Source organism: Ascidiella aspersa, chromosome 5 (genome assembly GCF_963924565.1).
Source record: "Ascidiella aspersa chromosome 5, kaAscAspe10.2, whole genome shotgun sequence".
Classification (NCBI taxonomy): Eukaryota; Metazoa; Chordata; class Ascidiacea; order Phlebobranchia; family Ascidiidae; genus Ascidiella; species Ascidiella aspersa.
This window is the reverse complement of record NC_139451.1, coordinates 5,723,215-5,751,186: the sequence shown is the minus strand read 5'-3', so window position 1 is coordinate 5,751,186 and position 27,972 is coordinate 5,723,215. Positions and strand designations below refer to the sequence as shown.

The window sequence follows — 27,972 nt, the reverse complement described above, 5'->3', positions numbered from 1 at the left end:
TCCAACCGGGGTGCCGAGAAATTTCAGAATCTTTAAGAATCTGATTTTTACTCAACTCGTACAACTTTTTGTGTATAGGATTAGAAGGGAATAAATCAGGCGCTTTTCACTATTGTACGTAAAATTTATTAAAAAAAAAATTTCTTCAAATGCCGCTTACCACAACGCATATTGTTTGGGTTAGGATGCGGGTTAGCGTTTGGTTGAGGGTGGGTCAAGTTATTATTAATAATAAACATAATATTACTTGACCCACCCTAACCCTAACAATATGCGTTGTGGTATGCGGTATTGTTATTATTTTTTTTTGCATAACTTTTCACGTACAATAGTGAAAGAGCGCCATAAATCAATTAAAACTTCCTACGTTGTGCAGAGTTGATGTGTGTGGTTCCAGTTTCGTTTATTGTGACATTCTTGTGATTTAAATACGGAAAAACCTTGTAGGGGTGCCGCAATCTATTTTTTATTTCTAAGGGGTGGCACAAGCCATAAAAGGTTACGAACCACTGGTCTAATGCTTACTTGTAACTCAATAAAAAATAATTTAGATAATATTATGTATTTTTTAGTCATCTATTTGACCTATGAGACTACATATAATCATACTGCTAACATTTGGTCAAATTATTTTCGCATTAAATCAGTGAGGGTTGTCAACTCTTTTTGTTTTAGGAGTAACACAACTATTTCCCAAGTTTAAATTGCAAGAAATAACTAACTGTGGGTCAATAAATATACTAATTTTACTAAAACCATTTGAATCCCAAATGATAACTCGCACCTTAACCCAAATAATTAATAATCTAGTAATAGAAACCCCTGTGCCAAAATGTAGTAGGATTCTAGACCACCGCCCATATATGCACCAATGCTAAATTCTAACTTTTTATTGTTTAACTTTTTTATATATTCAGATGGATAATTTTGTTAAAAAAGTCCTTTCTAAACTGAAGAAAGGGCAGCGAAACAAGGCCAAAGTTGAACAATTTGTAGTGTGTATTCTATCAGTTATTCAAGGACTTAAGCCATCTTATTTGGTGGACCATATTTGTTGTAGTGCAACAGAATTACAAAACATCATAAACAGTGTATTTCTTCATGAAAATAAAGACAAAAAGTCACTTTTTTGTGTGTTGCAGTTTGAAAACGACTTAATGTTTTGCAACATTACAATGTGCATGGCAAATTTGAAAAGAGTATATAGTTATGAGCTTAATGAGATACAAGCTAAGAAATGTTGTGTTGTGAATGTAACTTGCGACTGTAATAATCCTTCAATAGTGTCATCATATTCTCCAGAATATAAACATGTTTTAAATATATTTAAACAAATATATAACCTTCTTCTATCCTTTGATCCTTCGAACGATAACTTACCTTTAATTTCTGCAATTTTTTCTTCTGATTGTAACCTTACAACTGTGTTTGGAATTTTACTTAACTATCCACTAATCTACTGGTATGATCATGTTCAAAGTTTTGATAATTGTTTGGCATTTTGTCCCTTAACGGTTTACAAATTGCTTGTGTCACCAAATTTAGTGGACAAATGTACTAGTTCTGGCGATAATGAGTTAAAGTTTGAATTAAGTTCTTTTTCTTTTCCACAAATTTTAGAAAGTGATCTTGAGAATCTAGTTTTAGATTGGCAGCGGGAATTAACCGCTAAACTTTCAAGCTTTTCCAAAGACAAAGATTTTAATTTTAAAAAAACTTTGGTTACATTACCGGCTGTTGCATTGTGACAATAAATAAACTACACTTTACGTTCTTTAAGAACACTAGTAACATCAATACAAAATTGTTTGTAGTAAATTAATTTTAAAAAATATTGTTTTTGACAAACTGTCAAATTTTATATGTAGTAATTTGCTTTGTTTTGTTAACCATGCCTTTTTTATCCATTGTTATTTTTATACATATTAGTTTTGTTATTTTATGACTTATTTATTTTTTCTAGTAGCTTGAAATCAAGATGATTTTTCACAACTGTTTAAGAAGGTTGTTTGTTTTTCAAAGAAAAAAGGTTTACACAGGACTTAGATTTCAACGTAGCTTGTGAGTTTTACATATTCTCCCATATTATTTTCTATATAACCAACATCCTGGACAGTTCTATATTATATTTATGTTATAAAATATTCATTTCAGTAATTTTTAGGTAATAGCATCAATTTCTAACTTTAAAATTTATACTAAATTTTGCTTTTTTATTCTATATTTTTGATTTAAAAAATAGTTTTAAACACAATATTTGATCTTTTATTGTGTTTGTGTTTTGGCATTGGCAGAATTCCATTTTCACAGTCATCCAATTGTATAAACATATACGATAGTTTAGTAGTAATTTCATATCTACTAAGATTATTATGTTTATATAATTGTTTAGTTCAGAGGGAAAAAACACACCAGACTGGTCTGACTGGGGAAATAAGCTGTTAATTGGCTCGTGTGCGGTTTCCATTTTGTTCTACTTTCACGACAACTGCTATATGATTATAAGAGTTTCTGGAATTTCAATGCAGGTAAAGTAGTAAATACACATCATAATATTTTTTTCAACTTATGATGAAGTACAGTTATGTTGTCTCTGTCTAATTTAATGCTTTTATTTTAATTTTGTTTAGAAATACAGTTATTGTTATAAAATAATTTCATGAAATTGTACAAAAAAAAAAATATTTTGCCGTATAAAATAGGCAACGTTAGTTTCTGTAAAAAAAAAACTTGTATAAAAAGCCTTTTACTATTATGTTGTTTATATTTTATAGACAGTTTTATATATTATAATTTTATAAGCACTCTTTTTGCAGATTTTTTCATTAATATGAAAGTATTTCAGCTGTTATTTTATCCATATTTTAAAAACTTTAATATAAACTGTTAGAAATAATACTGCAATATAAATCTTTAATTTAATTACCACTCATAGAAAAAAAGTAAATTTGACTTCCACAAAAAAAAGGCAGGCTTAATAAGGTAAAGTTGAATAAAATTATATAAAGTTAGTTTATTTTTACATTTAGTGTATTTTTATCCTTTTTCAGCCAACGATAAACCCCACAAAGAAGGCAAGTGATTTCGTTTTAATCGATCAAGGGCCAAAAAAGTCGCATGAAAAAGTTAGAAGAGGTGACATCGTCATTTATAGGTATTTCGATTCTTGTTGTACTAATCTAATATTTACCTATTGTCACAATATCAACCTAGCATAGCAATGTAGAATTTGCTTGCTGCCTGCAGTTATGGTCTGCGAATACCTTTAAAATAACCAGAGTTTGACCCTGGTAAAAAAACGATCGCAGTGCAGCGAAATGTGCAATTTTGTAGAATCTCAAGTCTGGCTCAACTCTACTACCTGTATTTTACCTATTTAAGTAACTGAAATAGGGTGGACATTCAGTAATGAACTTATAGGGTGTCACTCTATTCACCCACCAACAATATGTGGTTGGCAAATGTTCTTCCACATGCTATTCCACCTTTACAATTTACAGTTTGCGCCTTTATGGGTTTTGAATTTAACTCAGGACTTGGGTAGTCTTACTCAAGTGCTGTGTCCTACTTAGCAAAGTTACTGACTCCATTGAGTCCAAATTCCTGAGTTTGCAGCGCTGGTTATGAGGGACAATTTTTTTACTGAGGCAAATTGCTTTACGTCCTATGGAAAACAATTGAAATTGCCCTTTTTGAGTTTTTAGGTCACAATCATAGGTTTTTCTGTGATTTTAAAGCAATTGAGTTCACAGCATATGAAAATTTATTTTCTTAATTATATTTTTTATCAGAGAATCATAATAAATTGATGCAGTTATCTTGTAGCAATAAATCTGATGCACATGAAAATATAATCAAACAGACATATTATTACCGCAATTAAATTTACCTACAAAACAATCATTATGAGACTGATGAAATAATAAAATACTAGGGCGGCATTTTGTACAATTTGACAACCTCTGCTGTACAAAATTGCTGCATTAGTTGCTTGCATGCCTGCTATCTACCAATTTGTCTTTTTCAGCTTATCCATAAACTTTGTTCACTCATATTAGTCTATTAACTTCAATATTTCAGTCTCACCATTATGTGATCAGGTTTAATTATAATTCTTCACAGTTTAACAGATCACAAAAAATAGCACAAATCAAAAACACTGAATAAAATGGAAAAAGGATTGTCCTTGGAACATCGACTTTATACAATCATTAACTTTGATCTTGTGTTGTTCGTATCACAAAAATAGTTGTTGGTAGGTACACAGGTTTTTCCACTTAATAACACAGTTCTTTTTTCTGTGGGTGCAATTTTGGTTGAACAGTGATGTAATCTTCCATTTCACTTAACTTTGATTCAATGCAAGTTGAACATTGCAACATCACTTAGTTTAGTTTGCATAATGACTGGAGGTTGTGGTTAGATGCAGAATAAATATCAAAGCCCATACAGAACTAGGTAGTATTTGGTAAATGTCCCGTTCTTATAAATCTCAAGATAATGGCTTGGCGTTGTAGTTGGATGTACAATAAATATAAAAGCCTATTCAAAAGTACATAGCATTTTGTGATTCTTTCAGCTAAATCTTAAGACAATGACTGGAGGTTGTAGTTGGATGTACATTGAATATTGAAGTCCATGGATGCAAAAGTATGTAGCATTTTGTGATTGTTTCAAATAAATTTTAGATAATCGCTGGAGGTTGTAGTTGAACGCCGAATGAATATCAAAGCCCATACAGAAGTATGTAGCATATTTTTTTACTTTTCCATGGGCTTTGACATTCATTCTTGGACTTTAAGAAGAAGAAGTGTTTTTTAAAAAATTGCACAAAGACAAATGTTGCAGGAAGCTAGTTCAAATGTTCAGATGGCATCACCAAAAAGTCAAGTTGTTTTATGTATACACAAAACTTGTCTGTGTATCGATCAAGCAGTCGGTCGCCTTTGCATTTTCGTTGCCGTTTGGCAGATTGGCCATCAGAGGGGGGTAAAGCTCACTCATAGGAATTATGTGTTTCTGGTCTTGTTTGTCTTGCAAGCCGAGATACTGGTATTGGCTGTTTCCCCATTTAAACGGTTTGCATGACATTCCATACGCAGCAACAAAGAATCCAGCAAGGACAACAATCATTAGACCTGTAAAATTATACATCGTTGGATCGTATTCTTGAAATAAATTTAGATAAAAAACAAGTGACAATTTAAACCCTTATGAACTTTTGAACAAAAACAATAGTCATTATTAGGGATATTTGAATAATTTTTTTTTATTGTTTCAATACAGATACCGGAATATTAATTGGTAGTAATTTGATACAAATATCCAATACTCAATAATTTGGGTAAAAACTATTGTAATCTGATACTTAATGACATTAATGCTATTATCAAACAAGCAAAATAAAAAAATTGAAACATTTAAAAGTTAGTTTTTTCAAATTCATTACAAGGTCATATATTGGTTGAATGATACCCTTCTATGTTTTTATAAATTTATCTTTAAAGGTAGAATAGGTGTCTTGGATAACAAACTTAAAATCATTGTAAAGTTAAGTGATTCTCCAAAAAATGTGTGATATTGCTTATCATTGAAAAATGTTAAAATTAAAATATTTTTTAAAAATTGTGTGATTTTGGTTATTAATCGAAAACAGCTTATTTTTGGTACCTAGTCAAAAGTTTTTCCTGTGTATGTGATCTGAATAACTATTCAAGGTAATTAACTGTTCTTACTTATTAACACAGTTGCAATAGCTGAAAGATTGTGGTTTCCAATCAGTTCTGTCTTAGCTGTGTGCATTTGCGTGCATGAGTGATTTTCCTGTAACCCCTGGCAACATTTTACTGTAAGGCAAATCTGAAAGAAATAGTTTTTATATTACTTAGAGTGCAAGTTATAACTGTACACATACAATAAGTTGCTAAACATGTCAATATAATCTTTAACAACAATGGAAAAAATGCTTCTTATTTTTGAAATGTGTTTTTGGGTCAATACTCCCTAAGTTATTACTATACTATGCATTGCTTAACATATGGTCTAAATGGCATGAAATACCAATTTGAACACAATTAGTTTAACCTAAAATTACCAATTTATACGGTATTAAAAACCTGAAAAAAATAGTGTTATTCAACAAAAAAATAAGTTATTCCACAAAAACTTGTAAAACAGTAAAAAATTTTAACAAAACATTATTTGTTTTTTAGTTTGAGAGATAAGGCAATCATTTTTAAAGAATTTATATTAATAAGAATAACTAAATACGTTAAACGCATATATATAGTTTGGTATTCCTTGTCTGTACGACTTGACCACGTTTGAAAGGTACAAGCAAGCGAAAAAACAACCTAAATCTACAGCATTTTAAATCTGACTTGTTGTGAGATGTTCAATTTGGGTCAGTGAAATAAACAGCAGATTTGTTATGTTTACTGAGCAATCATTTTAAGTCTGGATTTCTCAAAACATGAGACGCATCCGAAAGTTGTGTGGCCTTTTGATTTGCTTGGGTCGTTGAAGTATTTAGAATTGTTAGATTTATTGAGATATGTTCCAGACCTATGTTTCTTTCAAACTTTAGAAAAACTTTGGAATTAAGAAAACACATGACTTCTATTATATAAACTCGAATTTATTTATGATATTTGTCTTATGTTTGAGTATATTTGGCCTTGTATTTGGCTTGCTGCAAAAACAAAGGTTGAGAACACTGTCTTAGGTTGACAATAAAATAACACAATGTAAAAAGAAAATCCTGATTCTCAATAGAATATGTACTCACTTTTTGTATATTCTACCTTTTATAATTTTTTACATGTTTTACCAAAAAGCAAAAATTTCAACTTTTTTATATAATTATCAATGTCTTTAGAAATTGGATTCACAATCTGTTAATTCAGATAAGCCTTGAAAAGGAATTGTTTTTTAAATTAACATGCATCACAGGAATTCAGTTTTATGAAAAGTCTCACTTTTTTAACAGGTTAGCCCCATTTACTTTCTGTATGCTCAAATAAGAACCTTGTTACTATATTAAAACCCGAATTTTGTATATTGCTGAAGGGTCAAAGCTTCACCATATTTTTGCTTTTGGATCACTGCAAAGTGTGACCCAAGTAGTACCTTATAAAGTTGATTAGACTCTAGCAGTGAAATGTTGTATTCTGGTGATTGAAGTTCCCAGTCTGGCTTTATTCCTGCAGGCTGGACTTTTTCCTTGTATATTATCCTACAATAGCAAGAGTGGGCATTAGTGGTACTACTTTGTTAAGCTTGAATACAACTGTGCAATATCTTTCAAAGAACTGGAATTTAGATTTCTCAGTTTTAGACAAATGCAGCTATCAAAACGATTTTTAGATTAAAAATAGTGTAACGACAAAGATTGCAAAGCCAGACTATTTGTCTCAAATAAGTCGTTGTAACCTTGAAATCAAGTTCACTACTACTTGTTTTGGATTAAATATAACTGTAGGAAAGTCATTTAAAGAACTGGAAACCAGATTTTCCATGTTTAAATTATACATAAAACAGTTATCAGCAAAGATATTTTAGAAAACAATATGCTATGTTTTTCTCTTTCAATTAGGGCTCAAGTCAATAAATGTTAACAAATACATATGCTGATAGAGAGATATAAGTGACTTATTGTTTAGTACACCGAAAAGCCATCGCAGACTCGCCGAATCTGTCGATCTATGATGCAAGCAGAGCAAGCCAGAAAAACAACTGGCCTGCAGTGAGGTTCGAACTCACGACCTCCGGTTAAGCCGAAACCGTCGCTCTACCAACTGAGCTATGCAGGCTCAGAGAGAGCGAGTCGAGAAACGACCATACGCCAATACTTGCACCGAGGGGCTAGATCACAGATGTTATTAAACACATATGTTTGTGTGTCTTCCATTGACTTATTGTTTGTATGACATTGCTCAAAAAAAAATTTTTCTCAACCAAGGAATCTAAAAATATTTGGCCGTGCTAATGTTTTGATACATTTCGCCAAGTCCTTCCAATAGCTGACACAACGATAGGGTTCACTGAAAAGTTTAGTAAATTAAAAGAGCTCACAGGCTTAAGAGTTAAGGAATGATTTATTTGATTTCCTTTTTAATCTACAACATAGAAAAGCTTATTTTTACTGACGACTAACCTGTTATTATGCTCGAGACTTATCATCATGACGAGATTTTGCTGATTATGCAATGACAACAGTTCATCTGCTGTTGTCCATGTTATAAGCGCAGAAGTTGCCTTGACTTTGAGGATGTCTATATCGGGCACTGGCAAGTATATGCTGTTGATGGCGGTTGTTAGCACCTTGTGCCTGTCAGTTGTCACTGTCAGTGGCGCTTGCCACATTTCTTCTGTTGGTTCTGACTCATTTCCTGAGAAAATTTAAACAACTTTCAAATAGAGACATAGCAACATCACTTTGGAGCGATACCCGTGAGAGATTGTTTTTGCCAACCAATTTTTTGTATATGGTTATAATTTAATTTTAAAGGAACATAATTTAATGCAAATTACATTCATTACATTTTAACTTCTATTTTATTATACAACTCTTATTGTACATATTAACTTGGCATGATGGAAACCAAACACTATTTTTGTATCAGTAAGCAAAGAGCAATGTTCAAAAAAATAGCAAATTTGCTTGTTTTAAGAAAAAGTTGCATTATATGACAGAAAAAAATCAGCAAAACAGCAAAACAGAACATCAATTAATGTTATCTGTAATCTGATATATCAATTTATTTTCACTTCTAAATAAAGTTAAAATTTAGTTTTTTTACAAACATTATTATATACCAATATTGGTACCATGTCTTTAAAATATGGCTGTCCACTTTTTGCGAAAAAAATATTGATTTTTTTCATACCAATTTTTTTTAATAATAAGCTTCGGGGAAAGTGCAGAGCAGTAATTACCAACAACAAGTGATTGTATAAAAAACATTAAGTACATTATATTCAAACCTTCTGTTGTTGCTGTTGCCATTGTTGTTGTTGTTGTTGTTAACTTCTTGATTATTGTAGTTTGTGTAGATTTTTGACTTGCTTTTGTAGCTGCCAGGGTGCTCTCTGTTGTTTCTTCGATTTTTGGTTGAGATGCTATTGTAATTTGTTTTGTGTCATTCAATTTAACTGTTGCTGCTGCTGTTGTTGTAGTTGTAGTAGACTGTGTTTGTTGCGCTGTTTTTGTTGATGGCTGTGCAACTTCTGTTGTAGCGTGTTCTAGTTCTTCTTCTGTAGATGTTGTGCTCATTGTTGGTGCTGCATCTGTTGTGATGTCTTTGGTCATTTTGGTTGTTTCTGGTTTGACTTTAACCAAAACTTTGCGACTTGCCATTCCCCTTAGATTGCTAGCAATGCATGTGTACTCCCCAGGTATAACCTGGAACTTAAAATCAAAGTTTCTATCATCAGCAGAATACTCCACCAAAGCTAGCAATTCAGGTCAGACACTATTAAAATATATTGTAAATATATTGTATATAATATATATATATATTGCCAGCTAAGGCAAATTAAGCCAGCAGAATATTCTAGTAAAGCTAGCAATTCAGGACAGACTCATTTAAAAGATTAATCTATGTAATTTTTCGCCAGCAAAAGCATTGTCAGTATATCTGAATACACAACATATTAAGTAATAGTCAAATACAAAGTATCTATCAATATGTGAATTCTGTTGAGTTGATAAAGAAATGGTCTACACAAGAAATTCAATCAATGTCAAACCACCATACTACATTATTTTTTTAATAATATTTTTATATTAATGTGCTAACAAAACAGTGAGCTTAAAAGTTGTAATTTTGCAAAAAAACAATAATCTATTTCAGACACAACCTCAAACTTCTTTTTCTTTTTAGTTTTAACAAAACAAAAAAGAATAAATGAAAAAAAATAACTTAGAAGAAATTGGACTGTAGGACTGTTTATATTTGAAAACTAATAGCAATTTAAAATGCGTTGAACTATTTTTTCCAACCTGTTACTAGATGTAAAATAGTATTATATAGCTCTCATGGGAATATAACCAAGAATATTTGACTTTTGTGGCTCCCTTAGCTAAAAAGGTTCCTGAACCCTGATTTAGCCCCATTTCTATTGATGGGAAATATCTTGTTGCCATGTCTATATTACTTGTATTGATGACAGTGTTCCGTCTTTTTCCAATTTCATGTGATAAACATTTGCTTCCGTGTTGTTGCTCACTGTAATTCCATTCGGCAAAACCCAAAAAATGTCTGGCTTTGGATTTCCAAAACTTCTGTAATTTGCAAAAAAATGAATAAAGTACTATGATTATTAGTGTTGTTGTACAATGTTGTAGTCATTAATGTATTGGTCTTAAAATTGAAAAAAAAATTTCAAGAGCGTACTGTAAATTCCCTTTAAAAAGATACATGTATATTTTAGTGTGCTCGACAGTAGCCTATAAAGCTTTATTATGCACGATTCTCGTTCATAAATGCAAGGTGCTCAGGCCTAAATAAAGGTCATAAATAATGCAGCAAACCTAAAGCACGATTCTTTAGCAGTCAATTCACCTGTCTTTCAAGATTCATCTGTAAGTGGGCTGAACAATTGAGCTACAATGCTTTATCTATCAGCGAAAAAAAAAATTGTATTATTGACCATATATTGAAGTTTAGTTGGCCTGACGTAGTCTGACGTCATTCAACTTGACGTCAGGTTATCTGAATTTTATTACACGTAATTTAGCGTAACATCGAGCGACCAAACGTATTGTAATCTAACGCGTTGTTCAAACTTTTTTATAACCTAAGTTTGTGCGGGTAAATCTTTGTTGTAGCCTACAAGCATTTTACGATGTGGAACATGTTGTTTAAATGTAAGTACTTAGTAGTTTGGTCCTATTTTGCACTAAAATGTTCCCTTACTTACTACGTAACATTGTTCCACGAACCTTTTTCAAAACCAAAACAATTTTAGCGAAATAAAACACTGGCAATATAGTTTGCAACTAAAACAAGGTTAATCATCATTTTAGTTTGATTTTCAAACGCGGATAGAAAAGTAGGTGTTAAAGTATGCAAAACATGTTTTTCAATGCTTCCACAATAAAAAATTTGCGCTACGAATTCTCCGGCCGAAATCTTACACCAAAACAGAAACTGTTTTTCGTTGCCCCAAAATTATTAAGCGCAAATATAACAGGGGAGCCCGGGTGACCCAATTCTATTAGCCGAACTTTGTTTTAACTGAACAAACTTTAAGGCGAATAGTATGAATAAATTCAAACTTTATGTTTTCGTATTTCTCCCAGAATTTTCTAAAATTTTAAAGAAATCTTGCTCTGGACCGATCTCAATAAATCCAACCATGTTAACAAGTGCAGTCGGCAAACCCACCAAATTAAACGCGAGCCGTGGGTTTAGAAATACCGCTTTAGCCTATGATATAGCAACAATTGTGGATATGGGCAAAATCACAACAAATGTGTCAGTAGTTATTGATTTATTCAGCCAACAGGGTTGTTTTGCACAGTATGCGCAAAAATGTGCGCGCTAAAAAGTGCGCACATTTTGAACTTGTCTAGAGTGAGATTTAGGGTAAAAAAGTTACAGTTATATTTAAGGTAAAAAGAGTAAGATTTTTGATTAAGGTTAAAATAGTTATAGTTTAGAGATGAAGTTTAGAGTTAGGGTTGTGCCTGTTCAAAATGTGCGCACATTCTGAACAAAAATGCGCACATTTTTGAAGTCATTTTCAAATGTGCGCACATTTTTTGCACATTTCATTTTTGCGCACATTGTGAGCTCCATACAGCTCTGTTATAATAGGACATTTAGTTTTTGCAACCAATTTTGGGTAACGATCCATGGGTTAAAAACCAATAGGTTTTAAAACACTAACGTAACGGAAACGATTGCCCGTGTTATGTTACTGTACATTACCACATAGCTTCCAAACTTACCTGCATTTTATCTCCAATCGTTCGCCGTAATCGAGATTTACGTGCAGAGGAAATGTTGGTTCGACACTTGGTGCACAAGTGCTGCTTTCAGCTTGAACTTCACTTAAGTAACTTCCTCTATACTGGGGCGGGGAACTGCACACAATTCTGTTGCTTCCGTCAATCATAGATCCCTCGCTTTCAGAAGGGGCTGAAATGTTTATTATTAGGTACTTTAGAGCAGGGTTTCACAAATACTTTTTGACCCTACTCAAAATTATGCTATTTCCAAAGTCGTGCGACTCAAATATTTTTAAGTAAAACGTTTTGCTTCTTTTGTTTGTCAATCATAGTACCCTCCCTGTCTGAAGGGGCTGAAATATTTATCAATAGATACTTTGGTTTAGAGCAAGGTTTCGCAAATACTTTTTTAAGCGACCGAAAATTATGCTATTTCCAAAATGGTGCGACCCAAATAGTTTAGCAAATGCTTTTAAATTAAAACGTTTTGCTTCTGTTTTTTTGTTAATCATAGAACGCTCTCTGACGGGCTGTAATGTTTATTAGTAGGCACTTTAGAGCAGGGTTCCGCAAATGATTGATTATATTTGTTTGCGCATAGTGATTATAGTGTAATTTGGTATTGGACCGGAACGTGATGCTTTGCTACCCGTTTATCGGCTATAGGTATCAGAATAATATCTAATATAAAGTATTAGACATCCCTATTAGTATGCGCTTTTAATTCTAAAAAAATAGTATTTTGTGACAAACCAACATGCATTAAATCGTGCTTGGTATTTTGGAATTTTTAAACGTTAAGCTCTTCTTTAAAAAAATAACACTCCTGGCAAGCACAGAAGTTCGAAAATACAAAAACTTTCATACTCATGACGTCATGAGCATACTAAAGCATTCTAAAAACGTCTAGATTAGCAACACACCAATGATGTCATTTGGTATCGGATAGGATCGAGAGGCTTAACTTTCAAGTATAATATCGGAATAAAATATAAAATGTTTCTGAAACTACGAAAACTATATCCGAAAAACTATGCTCAAAAATACAAAAAAACTTTGTCAAAAAATACAAACAAACTTCGGTCAAAACAAACAAAAATTTTGGTCAAAAACTACAAAAAAACTTGGTCAAAAATTACAAAAAATTTTTTTTAAAAATATCAAAAAAACTTTTGGTCCATGTCACGAACCTTCGCTCCACTCTTTCATCCACATCATCATACAGTTGCAATTCACCGGGTTATTCTTCATGTAGATGTCTTTAAGCGCCGGCAAGTCTTTCTTAACCTCTTCGCTCAAAATCTCGACGCTCGTGCTCTGTAGGTCCAGGGTTCTCAACAGGGGGCATGCCCTGAATGCCCCAGGGGCCACGTAGGCCAAACGGGGGTTGTGGGACAGCAGAACCGCGTTGAAACGGGGTAGACGCGAAAATGCACCGTCGTCAACCAGCCTTAGCAACGGTTGCCTGGTAACCTCGACGCTTTCGAGTGACGTCATGTTCTCGAATGTGTGCGCCGCGATTTCGCTAAAGAGGTTCTCGTTAAGGTTTAGGGTCCGCAGCGAGTTTAAAGGGGTGAAGGCATTCACGGGGAACCCCCGTAACTTGTTGTTGTCCAGTTCTAGGGTCTCTAGAAGCTTGAGGTTCGAAAAAGCGACCTCGGAAATTTCTTCAAGTCCCATGTCGCCGATTATGAGCGCGCTGAGAGCGGGGAAAGTTGAAAAAAGGTTTTCGTTCAGCCGGGAGTCGATTAATTGATTCCCGCCCAGAGTTAGGATCTGAAGGGTTGCTTCCAAACCGGTAATGGACTTGAGCCAACCAAGCCGCTCGATTTTGTTCGAGTCTAGGCGGAGAATTCGAAGCCTGGCATCGATTTTGGACTCGGCCGGAAGCATTAGCTGGATAGAATTGCGTTCCGCTGAAAACTCGCGCAAATTCGGGCAACTTTTCAAAAAGCCAAACGAAATCTTTTCAATCTTGTTATCGTTGACTGTAAGCCGTTCGATATTCGGGTATTTTCCATCGATTTCAAAGCTGGAGATGAAATTTCGGCTCAAGGATAGATCCTTTAGGCTTTTGTAAATCGAGATTGACTCCATTACCTTTGATATATTGGTAAACTCGTTGCTGTCTAGGATAAGCACCTGTGTATCATTTGGAAGCACGGGCACTTCTTTTAATCCGGCTTTTGAGCAATCTACAACCTTGGCTACAACTGTTGCGAAGGGTTCCTCTGTTTCTGACCATTCTTTATCGATACACTCGCAAACAAATGGACAATTTCCTGTAAAATTCCACTTTGCTTCGATGCGGTAAACGCAAAGGACAAACATAAAAGCGACTAGTTTTAAATTTGCCTTCATTGCTAAGTTTTGAGTGAGAACCTGTAAAAGAAATGAGGGAACACACAATAAGACCGACAAAGCAACAATAGCTACTGCATAAAAATCTATAATACCGTAATATAATGATTAACTAAATAATTAATCCATGTACGCAGTAATATTCACACAAGATTAAGATCTAAAAGTTTCTGAGTAAGACCGAGATCTGTCGGAGTACGTCCTAAGTTCGAAATAACGCCTAAATGGCAAAATAACGCCTGAAACTAAAGGAAGACGGTTTATCTATATTTTGTAAAGAACCCGTATTTAAAATGACATCAAAAAAATCCCATGTCTACTTTTCAGTCAAGACTGAAAGCTGTAATAAAAATAAGCAATTAGTGAACAGTTAATCACATCGATTTACTTTTTGTATGAATCCGGAGATAATCTTGCTTTATTGATTTCATTAGTTTTGATGAAAGCCGAATGGCTATGTAACATAAACACGAACATCCAAAATCGATATGTGAGTCTTGTCGTCTTTTGACCTTGACTTGCTAAAAAAATGTACTTCATTTTTATCAACACTTTAAAGCAAAATGGATGGAGGTTGTATTTCGTTTTATTCATGCTACGTCTAAATATCAACATTTTTCTCATGTTACGGTACAATATTGATTTTTCATCAAGCAAAACCAAAACTATAAGCTTCAATTTAAAAGGTAAAACGATGAAAATAAAATTTTAGAACGATGCAACTTTTAGCTGAAGCCATTTTAATCTTAGTAGTCAGAAGTTTAAATTTACAAACGATGGTCACCATTTTTTATTTAAAATCTTAACATTTACTTCGTACAGATCTTTTTGGTAATTCTTATTCTCTGTCGTTTGCCATTTCTTGAATGTAAGAACTGACAAACATTGTCACCATTTTCCCTTAAAATCTTAACATTTACTTAATACAGGTCAGTTGACAATGTGTCGTTTGTTAATAAACGATTGTCACCATTTTTTACCAAAAACCTAACTTGATACAGCTCTTTTTGTAATTCTTATTCTCTGTCGTTTTCCAGTTCTTGAATCTGAGAATTTACAAGCATTGTCATCATTTACTCAAAATCCTAGCATTTACTTGATACAGCTCCTTTTGGTAATTCTTATTCTCTGTCTTTCCATTAACACAAACGATTGTTTCCAAACCATTATCCTGTACTGCTGTGACGCAACAAGTGGTTCCAGAAAGGGCTCTGTGACGTCGATAAATAATGCATTAGGATCGCAATTTTTAATCGGGTTCTTATTGACCCAGTTAGGCGACTGTTGAGCAAATTCCAGCCAGTTTTACCGCAAATCGACTTAACTATATTCCCGTAGCGCCTTGCTTGGTAGATAACTTAATCCCGCCTTGCTTTTTTGCCAGGAATAACGCCCCCGACCTTGTTAAACAGGATTTGGAAACCAAATTGCGTCAGGAAATGCTGTGGCGATGATTTCAATTAGATTTAAACTCTATCGAGCGTTTATTAGATTAGGCGTATAAAGCCTATAGCAGTGGTCGGCAAACTTTTTTTGTTGCGGCCCAAAGTACTCTTTTCAGAGCTACTGAAGGCCCACTACGTAAACCGCTACGAAACAGTTGCGGATTGGGGATATTTAATTTGAAGGTTAAATATTGCACTGCGCCTTGATGCCCAAAACAGTGTTATGTCATAATGTAAAACATACTATAAAAGAAAGGTTATACGCGCGAAGCGCGAAAATTTTTTCGTTTATATATAGTTAAAGTTGGCAAAAAATATAGTTCGGCTCTCAGGGCCACATTTGACACGTAGGCCGTAGGGCTTTCCAAGCTGAGCCAATTTAAAAATTCTATGCCACAGTAACTTTTAAAATAAAGTGCAATGAATGTACGACTATCACGCAGCCCACAACTACATGATAACACTAAGCTATTTAAAAGTAACTCGCGGCCCACTAAAAATGGCTCTGCGGCCCACATTTGGGCCGCGGCCCACAGTTTGCCGACCACTGGCCTATAGTGATGCATAACTTCAAAGAAATAGTTTTTCTGGAATGTTCCGACTTACTTTTCACACTGACAATTGTAAAGTAGCTGTTGCCTTGGTGTAAAACAACCATGGGGTTTTAATTATTTCCATGAAACAAAATTGGTCTGCCATCTAAAAAATCTGTTGACCACTGGCCTGGCGTAATGATTTTGTCCTGGTAGACAAGGAAAACATAAATTGGACTCTACCCAATCGAACCTTATTCCCTGGAGCGCAAATTAGTTGTGATTGGGTGTCGTGTCTCCTTTATTAAGTCACGTGGTTCTTGAAGGGCATCGGTTCGATTATTTGACCTTGGGGAATGAATTCATTTTTTATACGAAAACCAACGCTAGAAATGTGGTGTATTTTTGCTCAAATCCTGATATACAGTGTTGTACACAAGTCATTGTAAAGTTCCAGTCAAGTTACTTTTTGAAATAACTAAATTCCAAGTAAGTGAACTCTTTTTAAAAAAACAAACAAGGGAAGTCCTAGTCCAAGTCATCAGTCGCCCAAGTCATTGTTAATTAGAGCAAGTTATCTTTAAATCAAATCACTAATATCAAACTAAAACGATAAACTATTAAAAACGGTAAACTCGTCCGATTACGATCAATAGGTAAACTAAAACATAACTGAAACATAACTAAAAAACAACATATATCTATCAAATGTTTCCAAGTTCAAATTTATAAATATCTCAGTTACGATAATGGTAATGTTCACTTCTCTACAAAACCATAAAAGAATGCCTCATACACTGACTTAAGAAAAATAATTACGTGACGCAATATATATGTTTAATTTTGAATACTATTTCTTTCAAAGAAAAAGGTCTTTTACACTAAGTAACGTATCTTCTGTGTTTTTTAAAGCAGTCTTTGTCCCTCTGCAGATGATATATTTTAGCCTATTACTATAAAGACCTGAAGTAAAATTACCCTAAGAACCGAAAGGTCATTTTTCCGCTGATTGACATGTTTGGTTAATTTAAAAGCAGGTGATTGACACTGGCAGATGTATTTCAGCTTAATTGTGGCGCGGAATCGTGTTTGTCACACGCAGGTATAATTATTCATCGAATAGTGTAGAGCTAATTGGTATATGGCACCTACAAAAACACAAAAGGGTCCCGAACTAAGCACAAGATAACAAGCGCAGAAAGAAACAGATTTTAAGCTTACATTGTAAAAAACAGGGCTGCGGAGTCGTTCATAAAATAAACTCGAAGCCTACTCTGACCAATTTGGCGATTCTGTCGAGTCTCAAGTCCGCCTCCAACTCTACAGCCTGTATTTCACCCAATTACGCAACTAAATAAGGTGGATATTCAGAAAATCCACTCAAAGGAGTGATAATTAATCCACCCACAATAGGTGGTTAAAGAATATTTTACCACTAAACTTTGTACTGCACATGCGCACTTTGGGTAGTCATATGTAGTTTTACTCGGGGAGTCCTGATTCCGAATCCGCAGCCCTGGTAAAAAGTTGTCAATACTGATTCGCAATTACTTTTTTTTAACAGTGATCCCTAAATTACATTTTTTATTCTGAGTAATACAGCGTCTTCCTGAAATTTATAATACCAAAGTAGTTATCGTCCGAATTACATAAGTCATTTGACTGACTTAACTTAAGCCATAGCCAAGTCATATGTCCTAACGAATTTATCCAAGTCAATTCATTTTACTTAAACGACCTAGAGTGCACTAAAGTGAAATCATTTCAAACCAATAAATTACATTAACTTAAATCAAGTCACCCAAAAACAGTGACTTAAGTGCACTTAAGTCCAGTCATCTGAAAACAGTAACTTAAGTGGACTCTAGTCCAATTATTTGAAAACAGTGACTTGATTGAGCTGAAGTCAAGTTATTTGAAAACAGTGACCTGTGCACTTAAGTCATATGAAGACAGTAACTAAAGTTCACTCAAGCCAAGTCATTTAAAAACAGTGACTTAAGTGCACACAAATCAAGTCATTTGGAAAACAGTGACTGAAGTGCCCTCAATTTAAGTCATTTAAAAACAGTGACTTAAGTGTACTTAAGTCAAGTCATCTAAATGCAGTGACTTAAGTGCAATCAAGTCAATTCATTTAAGTCAAGTAATTTAAAAACACTGACAAAGGGCACTCAAGTCAAGTTATTTGAAAAACAGTCGTTGACTTAAAACACTGGTCCTTTGTCTACTTTTCTACCGGCTCTAGCGAGCCGAAATCCGGTCGCACGATCGTATTTCCCCAGGGACCATTCCACCTATACGATATCACTTCCCTCTGGCCATCCATCAAACCAACACTAGCCATTAATAATTCAACAGTTAATTGCTCGACGCCCAAACCAAACTTTTTCGGACCCCCCAGAAAAACACTTGTGACGCGTGGACGACGTCATTGCGTCGTGGTGACGTCATAATTTTTTTGATAAAATGTCGGACAGATATCGGCTGAAATTATGTGTAGTAGATTTTTGACATAAGGTTGAGTCTAGCAATTTGTTAGCGATGAGCTTATGCCGCTATTAATTGACGCCAAAATGCGAATGTACTTTTCTTAAATCTATAATACGCATTAGGCATGGTATAGCTTAAAAGTTCATTTCAAAATTGGATATTTACACAAATATTCCAGTCAATAAGTCAAGTCATTTGCCTCAATGACTTTTGTCCAGTCCAGTCAAGTCATGTTCGAAAAATACTTAACAGAAGTCAAGTTATTTAAAAACAGCGTATTACGTTTACGTTTTAACATTGGTTTTTTACGCTCCTGGGTTATAATATTTATCTAACTTTAAACCAAAACCTCAATCCAATATGACGTCAACAATACACATTGTCGTTTACGAACATTAAAACAACGCCACATTAATCTGCAGACTTATGTTTTTCTCATCTTGCTACAACCTCAGCAACTTTACAGGGATGTTTTTTTAGGCATAATTTTAGTGTAATGTGAAATTTAATTAGCTCTCGTCTCAAACATGCTCTGACTACACAAGTGCGTGGAAGTACTGAATAAAATATGAGCGACGTATATTGGACTGACGTGATAAAACATTAACTGAACTGATTCCTCGCCCTCTTATATATCACTGTATCGTAATTGTTAAAAAAAGCACAAAAAAATGTCTCCAATCCAAATATAAACATATCCCCGATAGACGATTAAACTGTTTAAAATATGTTGGCGTTTAGAAAAGTTTTAACGTACTAGAAATGTATGAAAGATATTTTTCCGTTACCTCTATGTGATATTTTAAGGAAAACTATCGCGATCCGATTTTTTACCAAATGGCATTTTTACAATGCTTAAATAAGCAAAATAGATTAAATTTAACCGTTTTAAAGCGGGGGTTCGTAACTTGTTTTACGCGGCTAAAAATAGTTTTTGCTTCGCATGGACCAGTGTCAACCAAATTTTTTGGGGATGACGTCAAAAATTGACTCCACAATACCAATAGACTTCATAAATCGACTATTTTTGGTCCAAAAAATGTAAAATAAAAATAATGTAATAATAATGTAAAAAAGAAAAATACATTCAGTGCAGAATCGTTTTATTTTTAATTAACTCTTTTATTTAAAAAAATGATGACTTTTAAATATACACTAATAATTCAATAAGCCTTCACGGATCTCCTAAAGCAAGCTCACGTACCCACAAGGGGTCCAGGGACCCCAGTTTAAGAACCTCTGGTTTAAAGGTTGTTCTTCAGGTTATTAGGCAAAAATTTGGTTCAGCGTTAAGAAGTTTGGTATCTTCAGTTGTTTACTTACTATTTTTTTTAATAAATTTACATTTCAAGGTAGAATCTCTGCGTTGAATCCCAAATCATGATTAAAATTACTACGTTAATTTATTATCAGATCGGCCACGATCCGATATAGTCAGAAAGTCTCATAACCCTACATATCCAAACAAACTAAACCATTTTTCACTTTTTTCAACCTTAAAGTGTTTGCTCACCTCGTATCCTTGTATCAATCACACGATAAAGAAGTTTAAAATATAAAACAAATCCTTTTTTTGTACGAGATATGTCAACCTGAATAGCGAATAATTCAAACCAAAAAAATAAACCAAACAAACCAACAACAAAAACAACGACTTTAAACATGACTATATTCTGTTCTGCTATAAACAAAACAAAGCCTAAATTATTTGTTGCATCGTATAACATCTTGACGATTATTCTACGGACAAACTTTTTTGCCGCCGAGGCACTGGTTTTTAAATACTGTACAGAGTGTTTGAGTATGCCTTGCTCATAACCAAGACGCTTTGAAGAAAGGTTATACACATCGCCGAACATTCCACTTAACCAGTCCTCTTGTTTACTCAGACTCTCCGCCACCAACTCTTTAAACGCACAGGGAAAAGTTATTAAATCGCGTGTATCATTTCGGTAAAGTCACTCATCTCGTTAATATGCGGGAAAAAAGTTAGCTCTTTTTTTTTATGAAAATATAACTTTTTCTTACAATCAACACTGATGGTGACCGAAACATTTTAAATCAAATCATCTTTTTTTTATTTTAATTTTTCGCCACCGTTTTATATTTTTGTTTAACACTTTTTTAATTTGTGTTGTTTGATTAATTTTTTTTTATCAATATATCGTTTTGATCGGGCCATTTTAGCCTTTCTTATGCAAGATCTTTTTTTACCCCTTATATTGACCGGTGTTAACGCCATTCTTGAAATTGTACTAAAACGCACAGCAAACCTTGAATTGCATCACAAACCAGCGCTACGAAGAGTTAATTTGGACCAGCCTTTCCTAAACTGTGCGCCGCGACCCTCGGTTTTAATTTTCCAAGAGCTGTATTTAAATGTAATTTCGGGAAAAAAGTGCAGTAAAAATATCGAAGCCAATGCAGAAGTATAGGTAGCGTTTTAAAAGTTTCAAATAACTCTTTATTCATTTTCATATCTGATGTTAAAAATGAATAAAAATATATGCGAAGCGTTCACAAAATCATACTCACTTCTGTTCCGGCTTTGATATTCTTAGTACGTCTTACTTCAACCTCCAACCATTGTGCTCCATAAGCAATAAAATGCTTTCGGTATTATCTTATCCCGTAAAAAGTACATTCGAAATTATTGTTACGAAAAAATGCAACAATTGATAAAAATGTTATGATACAAACAACTAAACAAATGAATGGTGCGTCCCAAGTCCAACAAAACGTTTAAAAACACTATTTTCGGCCTCGCACTGTCGATCCAAGATTTCTCGTGTTTCTGCTTATACAGCTGCCAATTGCCTTTTGACCCTTATACGTTAAACTCTTGAAAAAGTCTACCTTCTTACCGCATAATTTTCATCCTGCTCCATTTATCTCTAGCAAAATACCGTTTTTTGTTTGCTTGAGTCAAAATAGTGCATTAAATTTAGCAAAAGATACAAAAAAAATGTTTTGACTCTTTAATCTTTTATTCATTCGTCATTGGGCCTTTTCATATAACGCTGAAAAAATAACAACATATAAGGATATAACGCCTACTCTTCTTCCACATTATTCAATTTTTGTGTGGTTGAATTTCCGTAATCCTAGCGACAGAATACAAAATAATTAACGCTTTTTTAATCTTATGTCATTCGACCCTAGGCCTTTCCATATAAGGCTGACAAAAATTAGAAAAGCTATATAATTCTGACTTTTCATGTAGCGCTAATAACGGCTAACCCCATCTTCTATACATTCGTCACTATACAACCAAACTTTCACATGTTGTACGGTTGACAGATTACAAGGCAATTAAAGCTATTTTATTCTTATGCCATTCGCTTTTGGTCCATTACGTACAATGCTGACAAAAATGGTAGCGTAAACCCTTAGTCTGTTGTATGTGTCTTACCCTATATAGTTGTTCAATTGATAGTTGATTTACGGCAGTGTTTGTTAACCTTTTTTCGCGGCGAAGTATTACAGCGAGGCTTTAGCAACCAAAGTTTATTTATTAAACTTTTTGAAAGCGCAAACTTATAATAAATTAGCACTAATTAGTTCGAATTTAACTAAAATGAACATTTTTTTCGTATTGCCTCCGCAAGTTCCTCAAGAACCAATCGCAATAAATTTAACCATGTAAATTATTGCAGTCGGGGCTCCAAACAAATCGAAAGTCGAGCAATTTGGGGTCGCAACCCGTGGGTTAAGACATGCCCTCCATAGTTCAAATCACGGCTACGGAGAAGATTTTGTCGAGTCCCGAGTCCAGCCCTGACTCTACAGCCTGTATTTCACCCATTTACGCAACTAAATTAAGGTGGATTTTCTGCAATCCACTCATATTGGTGTCATAATTGATCCACCCGTATTACATGGTTTAAAAATACCATTTGCTATTACACTTTTACAACTTACATTTTGCCGCTTAACAGTTTTAAAATTTGATACTGCGCATGTGCACGTCGGGCTCGGGACTCGGGTAGTTTTGCGCGGTCTTACTCGAGTCCCGAGTCCGACTCCGCATCCCTGGCTCAAATAGTTCAAAAATTTTCAGAAATCTTGCTCAAATCCAAACCTAAACACTTCAACTACTGCAGTCGGCGACCCAACCAACTAAATGGCCACCTAATAAATCTATTGACATTTTTACAAAACAAATTCCAACTTTGTCTATTCCTGGAATGTATATACGAGAGGACTGACAAAATCATTATAAATTAGCATAACTAAGATCGCATTTAATTAAAATGAGCCACGTCTTTCGTGTTGCTTCCCCAATTTTTTCATATTTTAAAGAAATCTTGCTCAGAACGAATCTTAGAAAAAAAATCATACTGCCACCCAATTTGAGGCCGCGTCCCATAGGTTGACTTAAATCTGGCGACATATTTAGAAACAAATTTCAACTCTGTTTTATTCCTGACGTATATATACACAGAGAGAGCTGACAAGAACATGATAAATTAGCATAACCAAGTTCGAATTTAATTAAAATGATCCGATTTCTTCGTATTGTTTCCGCAATTTTCTTAAATTACAAAGAAATCTTGCTCAAAACCAAACTCAATAAACCTAACCACTTGAACTATTGCAGTCAGCGAACCAATCAAATCAAACTGCCTACTATTGAATATAGCGACGTATTTGAAAACAAATTTCAACTCTGTTTTATTCCTTACGTCAATTTTAATTAAAATGAGCCATTTCTTTAAATTGCTCCCCAATTTTCTAAAATTTTTGAATAATCTTGCTCAGAAGTAATTTTAGAAAAAAACACCCAATTTGTGCCGCGTCCTAAAGGTTGAGAAACCACTGACTTACGGTAAATATTAAAAACGTTTTAACTCTGTTTTACTCCTGAACCATAAATACAGAGATAGACTGACAAAAAAATCACTATTATTTCCTCTCAACACCGTCTGTTATACTTGTGCCATACACCACCGTATAGTTGTCCGATCCCTGCGGAATCCACATCCACTGTGACAATGGGCCTTCCATTGTTCGCTCATAGACGGCGCCGCGCGCTTAATCTCCTTATGCCGCTGGACGCTCACGTCTGCCGCTGCAGGTCGCGCGGAAAAATTGCAATTATTCTTCCAAAGGGACCTTTTTTATCGATCGATACCCCACCGGCCCTGTAATTGTGCTATCAATCAAAGGCAAAACTCGCGCCAGTCCCGTTGCTGTTGTCACGACAACCGACATTCTCTATCGATTTGGCGCCGACCAATAGCCTTTGCGAATTTACGCGCGTAATATCGACCAATCGTCACTCGTCGACCGAAATTGAGTAATTGAAAAAACGTTCTTTCATTGCGAGAAAATTGTTAAAAAGTTTTTTTTTTCTTTTCTTTTTTTAATTTTGTTGAAGAGGTTTTCGTATGCTTCAAATGACTTTTTATTTGAACGGGTTGTGTGTTTTTGTAATTTAACTGAAAAATGAGTTAACCCCGGTCTTTTTTTCTTCAAATAGCGAAAAAGCACAAGGAAAACAAATTGTTTACTTTTATCGCCATACTTCCTTTGTTAATCCGAATTTTGCTCGAAAGTTCGCACAGAAGATAACATCGCGAAAATGCGTAACGTAGTCGGGGCATTTTCGGTAAATGACCTACCTTGCACATAAAAGGACAGGATTCATAAATGTTTTGCACGATTGCCACGGTCTATGCTTTGTCCTAACTTTTGCTTTGCAAGTGCAAGTGCAAAAGTTACCGGAGATGCGCATTCAGAAAAGTCTTATTTGTTTTAGTATTTTTATAAATTATGTGATTTCTGAAAACGAGTGGCACTGTTGACGTGTATTTCACTTTGGCCTGACAAAGAACGCTTGCGTGAAATCTCGTCAAGAGTAAAATATTATCTGTCAACATTCAACTTCATATTTTTGCTTCTCGAATTGCTCCCCACTGAGCCTGTGTAGCTCAGTTGGTATCGAGATAGTCCCGGTCTGACCGGAGGTCGTGAGTTCGAACCTCGCCACAGGCTACTTGTTTTTATTGTCTGCTCTGCTTGCATCATTGATCAACAGATTCTGTTGGTCTGCAATGGCTTTTCGGCGTACTTAGTGTTTAAACAATGTTATTTTTCAGAACTCCTCGCGACCCGAACTCCATCAACATCAAGCGAGTCGTCGGCCTCGAGAATGACGTCATCACCACGCTGGGCTACAAGACCCGCCACGTGGTGGTGCCCAAGGGCCACTGTTGGGTCGAGGGAGACAACCACAAGTTCAGCGACGACAGCAATAACGTTGGACCGGTAAGTTAGTGGTATTTGAGAGGTAAACAGTTTGCGTTTGAACTAAAGCAGAGCTGTGGAGTCAGACTCGGGACTCGAGTAAGAGTACGTAAAACTACCCCAGTCCCGATTCCGACGTGCGCATACGCAGTAGGAAATTTTACTGTAAATTGTAAAGGTGGAATAGCATATGATGGAAATTTTTTAACCATGTATTGTGGGTGAATCAGTTACATATTTCCCGATTTTTTGAGTCCTTTGTCCAGCTCCGACTATACAGCCTGTATTTCACCCATTTACTTGTTATCGGTTTTCAGCAGGGCTGCGGAGTCGGTTAAAAACAACCCGAATCCGACTCCGGAGAAAAAAATACACCCGAGTCCGACTCCGGCCAAATGTAAGATTTGTCGAGTCCCGAGTTTGGCCCTGACTCTACAGCCTGTATTTTACCCATTTACGCAACTAAATTAAGGTGGATTTTCTGCAATCCACTCATATTGGTGTCATAATTGATCCACCCGCATTAGGCTACATGGTTTAAAAATATTTCACCATTTGCTATTGCACTTTTACAACTTACATTTTGCCGCTTTAACAGTTTCAAAATTTGCTACTGCGCATGCGCACGTCGGACTCGGGACTCGGGTAGTTTTACGCGGTCTTACTCGAGTCCCGAGTCCGACTCCGGCAAAACAAACCGACTCCATCGAGTCCCGAGTCCGACTCCGCAGCCCTGGTTTTCATGCGAATGTCGGACTACCCTAGTATTAAGTCCAACTCCGCATCCCTGGTTAAAAAAAAACGACCATATATCACTGATAACAAAAAAAACTTTCATTAACAGTTCGAGGCCACGAAAATGGGCAAAATCTAGCCCTTCTGGAACTATTACGGACCCATATATAGTACACAAGATGTTTATGGAAAGGGTTGCCTCAGTTAGCCTGATGAGGATTGTAGTTCAAGCAAGGCCAGGCTAGAAAAACAACTAGCCTGTGGTAAGCTTCGTACCCACAAACTCCGGTCATACCAGGACCGTCGCTTTATCAATATAGATAATTACACATTGTATATATACATATTTCAATCCCTAAACAAGTGTATGAATATTAATTAAAAACAAGCTCTTCTGGTATTTGTAATATAATGTATGACAACCAGAAGACCTGTTTTTTTTAATATTACTATGCCTGGTAGCAACAGTTTATATATGTGTACGAATGTTTTAGACCAGATTGCAATTATTGCTAACGCTTTGTATCAATTCCTTAATTCGATACGTGAAAAAAATGGTTTTAGCCAAAATATGACAAAAAACCTGGCACTGTATACTACTCGGGTTTTTAACTTCGAGTTTGACTTATCGTGCAATATGAATGTTTCGGCCAATTGTGCAATATGAATGCTTCAGCCAGACTGCAACTATTTTCAACACTTTGTATCTTCTTAATAGAATGAGCTCCACCAGGCAACATATCAATAGATAGAAATCGCTCTTCTGGTGTAAACAAAGTTATAAACCGACGTTTCGGCAGCAGATACAAGCTGACCTCGTCAGGGTTAACAATTAAAACGAGAGTGCGTTAGCCAGCTTATATGCTAAGAAGTGAAAAATAAAAAAACTGTAGATTAAAAATAATAAATGTAGACGTCGCTAAAGTATGCGATAAGCTGTGACGCGCCGGGGTCATCCGATGCAGAACTGCACAGTCGGGCAACGAGCGCTTATCAGCCATGGCGTTAGCTACAACGACAAGTAGATAGCCGGAAACTACGAATTGTTTTTGTTCATGGTGTTACGACAATCGTATTTTGTAGTAAGGCGGACCAGTTTAGAATTTTCTAGATTAAAACTATTTTCAACGCTTTGTATCTTCAGATCCCACTCGGGCTTGTTACAGGCCGAGCCACCCACGTGGTATTTCCTCCTTCGAGATGGAAGAAGCTTGAACGCAAGCTGCCTCACGAAAGACTCGAGATTTGTCCGAACAGCGACAGTCGCCTTCTGCGCTCGTTGCCAACTGTTTTACTTGCCTCGGACAATTCTGTGTGGACGAAATCGTGACAAAACGCGACTTTTTTGTTTTTTGTTTTGTTTTAGATTTTACTTGTTGTAAAACATTACCGCGCCACACCGAACCGTTCGTCGTGCAAATGTGGATTATGTTGTCTCGCGTGCTGGCTAGGAGTTTGTAAACAAGTCATTTTGAAATGACTTAAGTCCTTGTTATGTATATTGTAAAGAAATTGACGTCCCAAGTAAAGACACAATTGAAAGAACTCAAAGTACAAGTCAAGTTATTTTTTTTTTAAGTCAATTTTCAAGTCGATTCTGTGTCTTATAAGTGAAAAGGTAAAACTGTTAAAATTGGTAAACTATTTCAATTATGAACAGTAACTCGCAAAACGCAACTTATAACCATTAAATTGTTGTATGTGCAAAACCACTACAACTCTGCCTACTAACGATAAGTGCACAACAAAATACATAAAGTGCCTTTGGAAAAGAAAGATCAAAGTAGGCCTTTCAAAATTTAGCCTCTTTACTTAGCATGCTAGAGAGAGCGACTACTGAAAACGTCTGTTTCGCGAATCCTGGCAGATACACCGAACGCCGGATACGATGAATATTAAAACGGACGTTTTGTTTCCAGCACCGTACCGACAGGTGCTAAAAGATAACCTCTAAATTGCGCGTTGTCTTATCGCTTTATATTTTGAACGTTGTTTTATTGCTGTGAATTTTGAACGCGTCTCGCACATTTTTATCTCCTTTTTTCTTATTGTGATTTTACTTTGTGTCTTGTTGGCTTTGTGTGTCAGTCCCTGACGAAGGCTTGCCGGATAGTAAGCCGAAACGTTGGTAGAAAATAATATATATTGCCAGAGGAACCTGTTTTAAATATACTATGCCTGGTAGCAACAGCATATTTAT

General features: G+C 35.1%; 3 protein-coding genes and 1 non-coding gene across 4 annotated transcripts; 2 read left to right on the top strand and 2 right to left on the bottom strand.

Moving 5' to 3' along the window:
• Positions 1 to 392: 392 nt before the first annotated feature.
• On the top strand, positions 393 to 1,973 carry LOC146141605 (UPF0739 protein C1orf74 homolog). The gene has a single exon (XM_083389871.1). The coding sequence runs from the start codon at positions 918 to 920 to the stop codon at positions 1,746 to 1,748; it is 831 nt and encodes a 276-aa protein (XP_083245997.1). The 5' UTR covers positions 393 to 917; the 3' UTR covers positions 1,749 to 1,973.
• Positions 1,968 to 27,918, top strand: LOC146141602 (mitochondrial inner membrane protease subunit 2-like). Its single transcript, XM_083389873.1, has 5 exons — positions 1,968 to 2,061; positions 2,393 to 2,528; positions 3,051 to 3,154; positions 24,890 to 25,058; positions 26,917 to 27,918. Exons 1-5 carry the CDS (start codon positions 1,979 to 1,981, stop codon positions 27,100 to 27,102), a joined length of 678 nt encoding a protein of 225 aa, XP_083245999.1. The 5' UTR covers positions 1,968 to 1,978; the 3' UTR covers positions 27,103 to 27,918.
• Positions 4,897 to 18,642, bottom strand: LOC146141603 (uncharacterized). Its single transcript, XM_083390052.1, has 9 exons — positions 18,535 to 18,642; positions 13,153 to 14,338; positions 11,957 to 12,146; positions 10,159 to 10,285; positions 8,986 to 9,403; positions 8,156 to 8,390; positions 7,129 to 7,234; positions 5,736 to 5,859; positions 4,897 to 5,138 (listed from the first exon to the last, which is right to left on the bottom strand). The coding sequence occupies exons 1-9, from the start codon at positions 18,640 to 18,642 to the stop codon at positions 4,897 to 4,899; spliced, it is 2,736 nt and encodes a 911-aa protein (XP_083246178.1).
• Positions 7,737 to 7,811, bottom strand: Trnap-cgg (transfer RNA proline (anticodon CGG)). Its single transcript has one exon. It is a non-coding gene; the product is annotated as a tRNA-Pro (tRNA).
• Positions 27,919 to 27,972: the final 54 nt, after the last annotated feature.

Coding starts and splice junctions, on each gene's coding strand:
- LOC146141603 (XM_083390052.1), bottom strand. CDS start 18,642: ATGGCTAGTGTTGGTTTGATGGATGGCCAGAGGGAAGTGATATCGTAT. Junction 14,339..18,534: donor ATTTCGGCTCGCTAGAGCCG/GTAGAAAAGTAG, acceptor TTTCTTTTACAG/GTTCTCACTCAAAACTTAGC. Junction 5,860..7,128: donor AGTCTAATCAACTTTATAAG/GTACTACTTGGG, acceptor TATTTCTTTCAG/ATTTGCCTTACAGTAAAATG.
- LOC146141605 (XM_083389871.1), top strand. CDS start 918: ATGGATAATTTTGTTAAAAAAGTCCTTTCTAAACTGAAGAAAGGGCAG.
- LOC146141602 (XM_083389873.1), top strand. CDS start 1,979: ATGATTTTTCACAACTGTTTAAGAAGGTTGTTTGTTTTTCAAAGAAAA. Junction 2,062..2,392: donor CTTAGATTTCAACGTAGCTT/GTGAGTTTTACA, acceptor ATAATTGTTTAG/TTCAGAGGGAAAAAACACAC. Junction 2,529..3,050: donor TTTCTGGAATTTCAATGCAG/GTAAAGTAGTAA, acceptor ATCCTTTTTCAG/CCAACGATAAACCCCACAAA.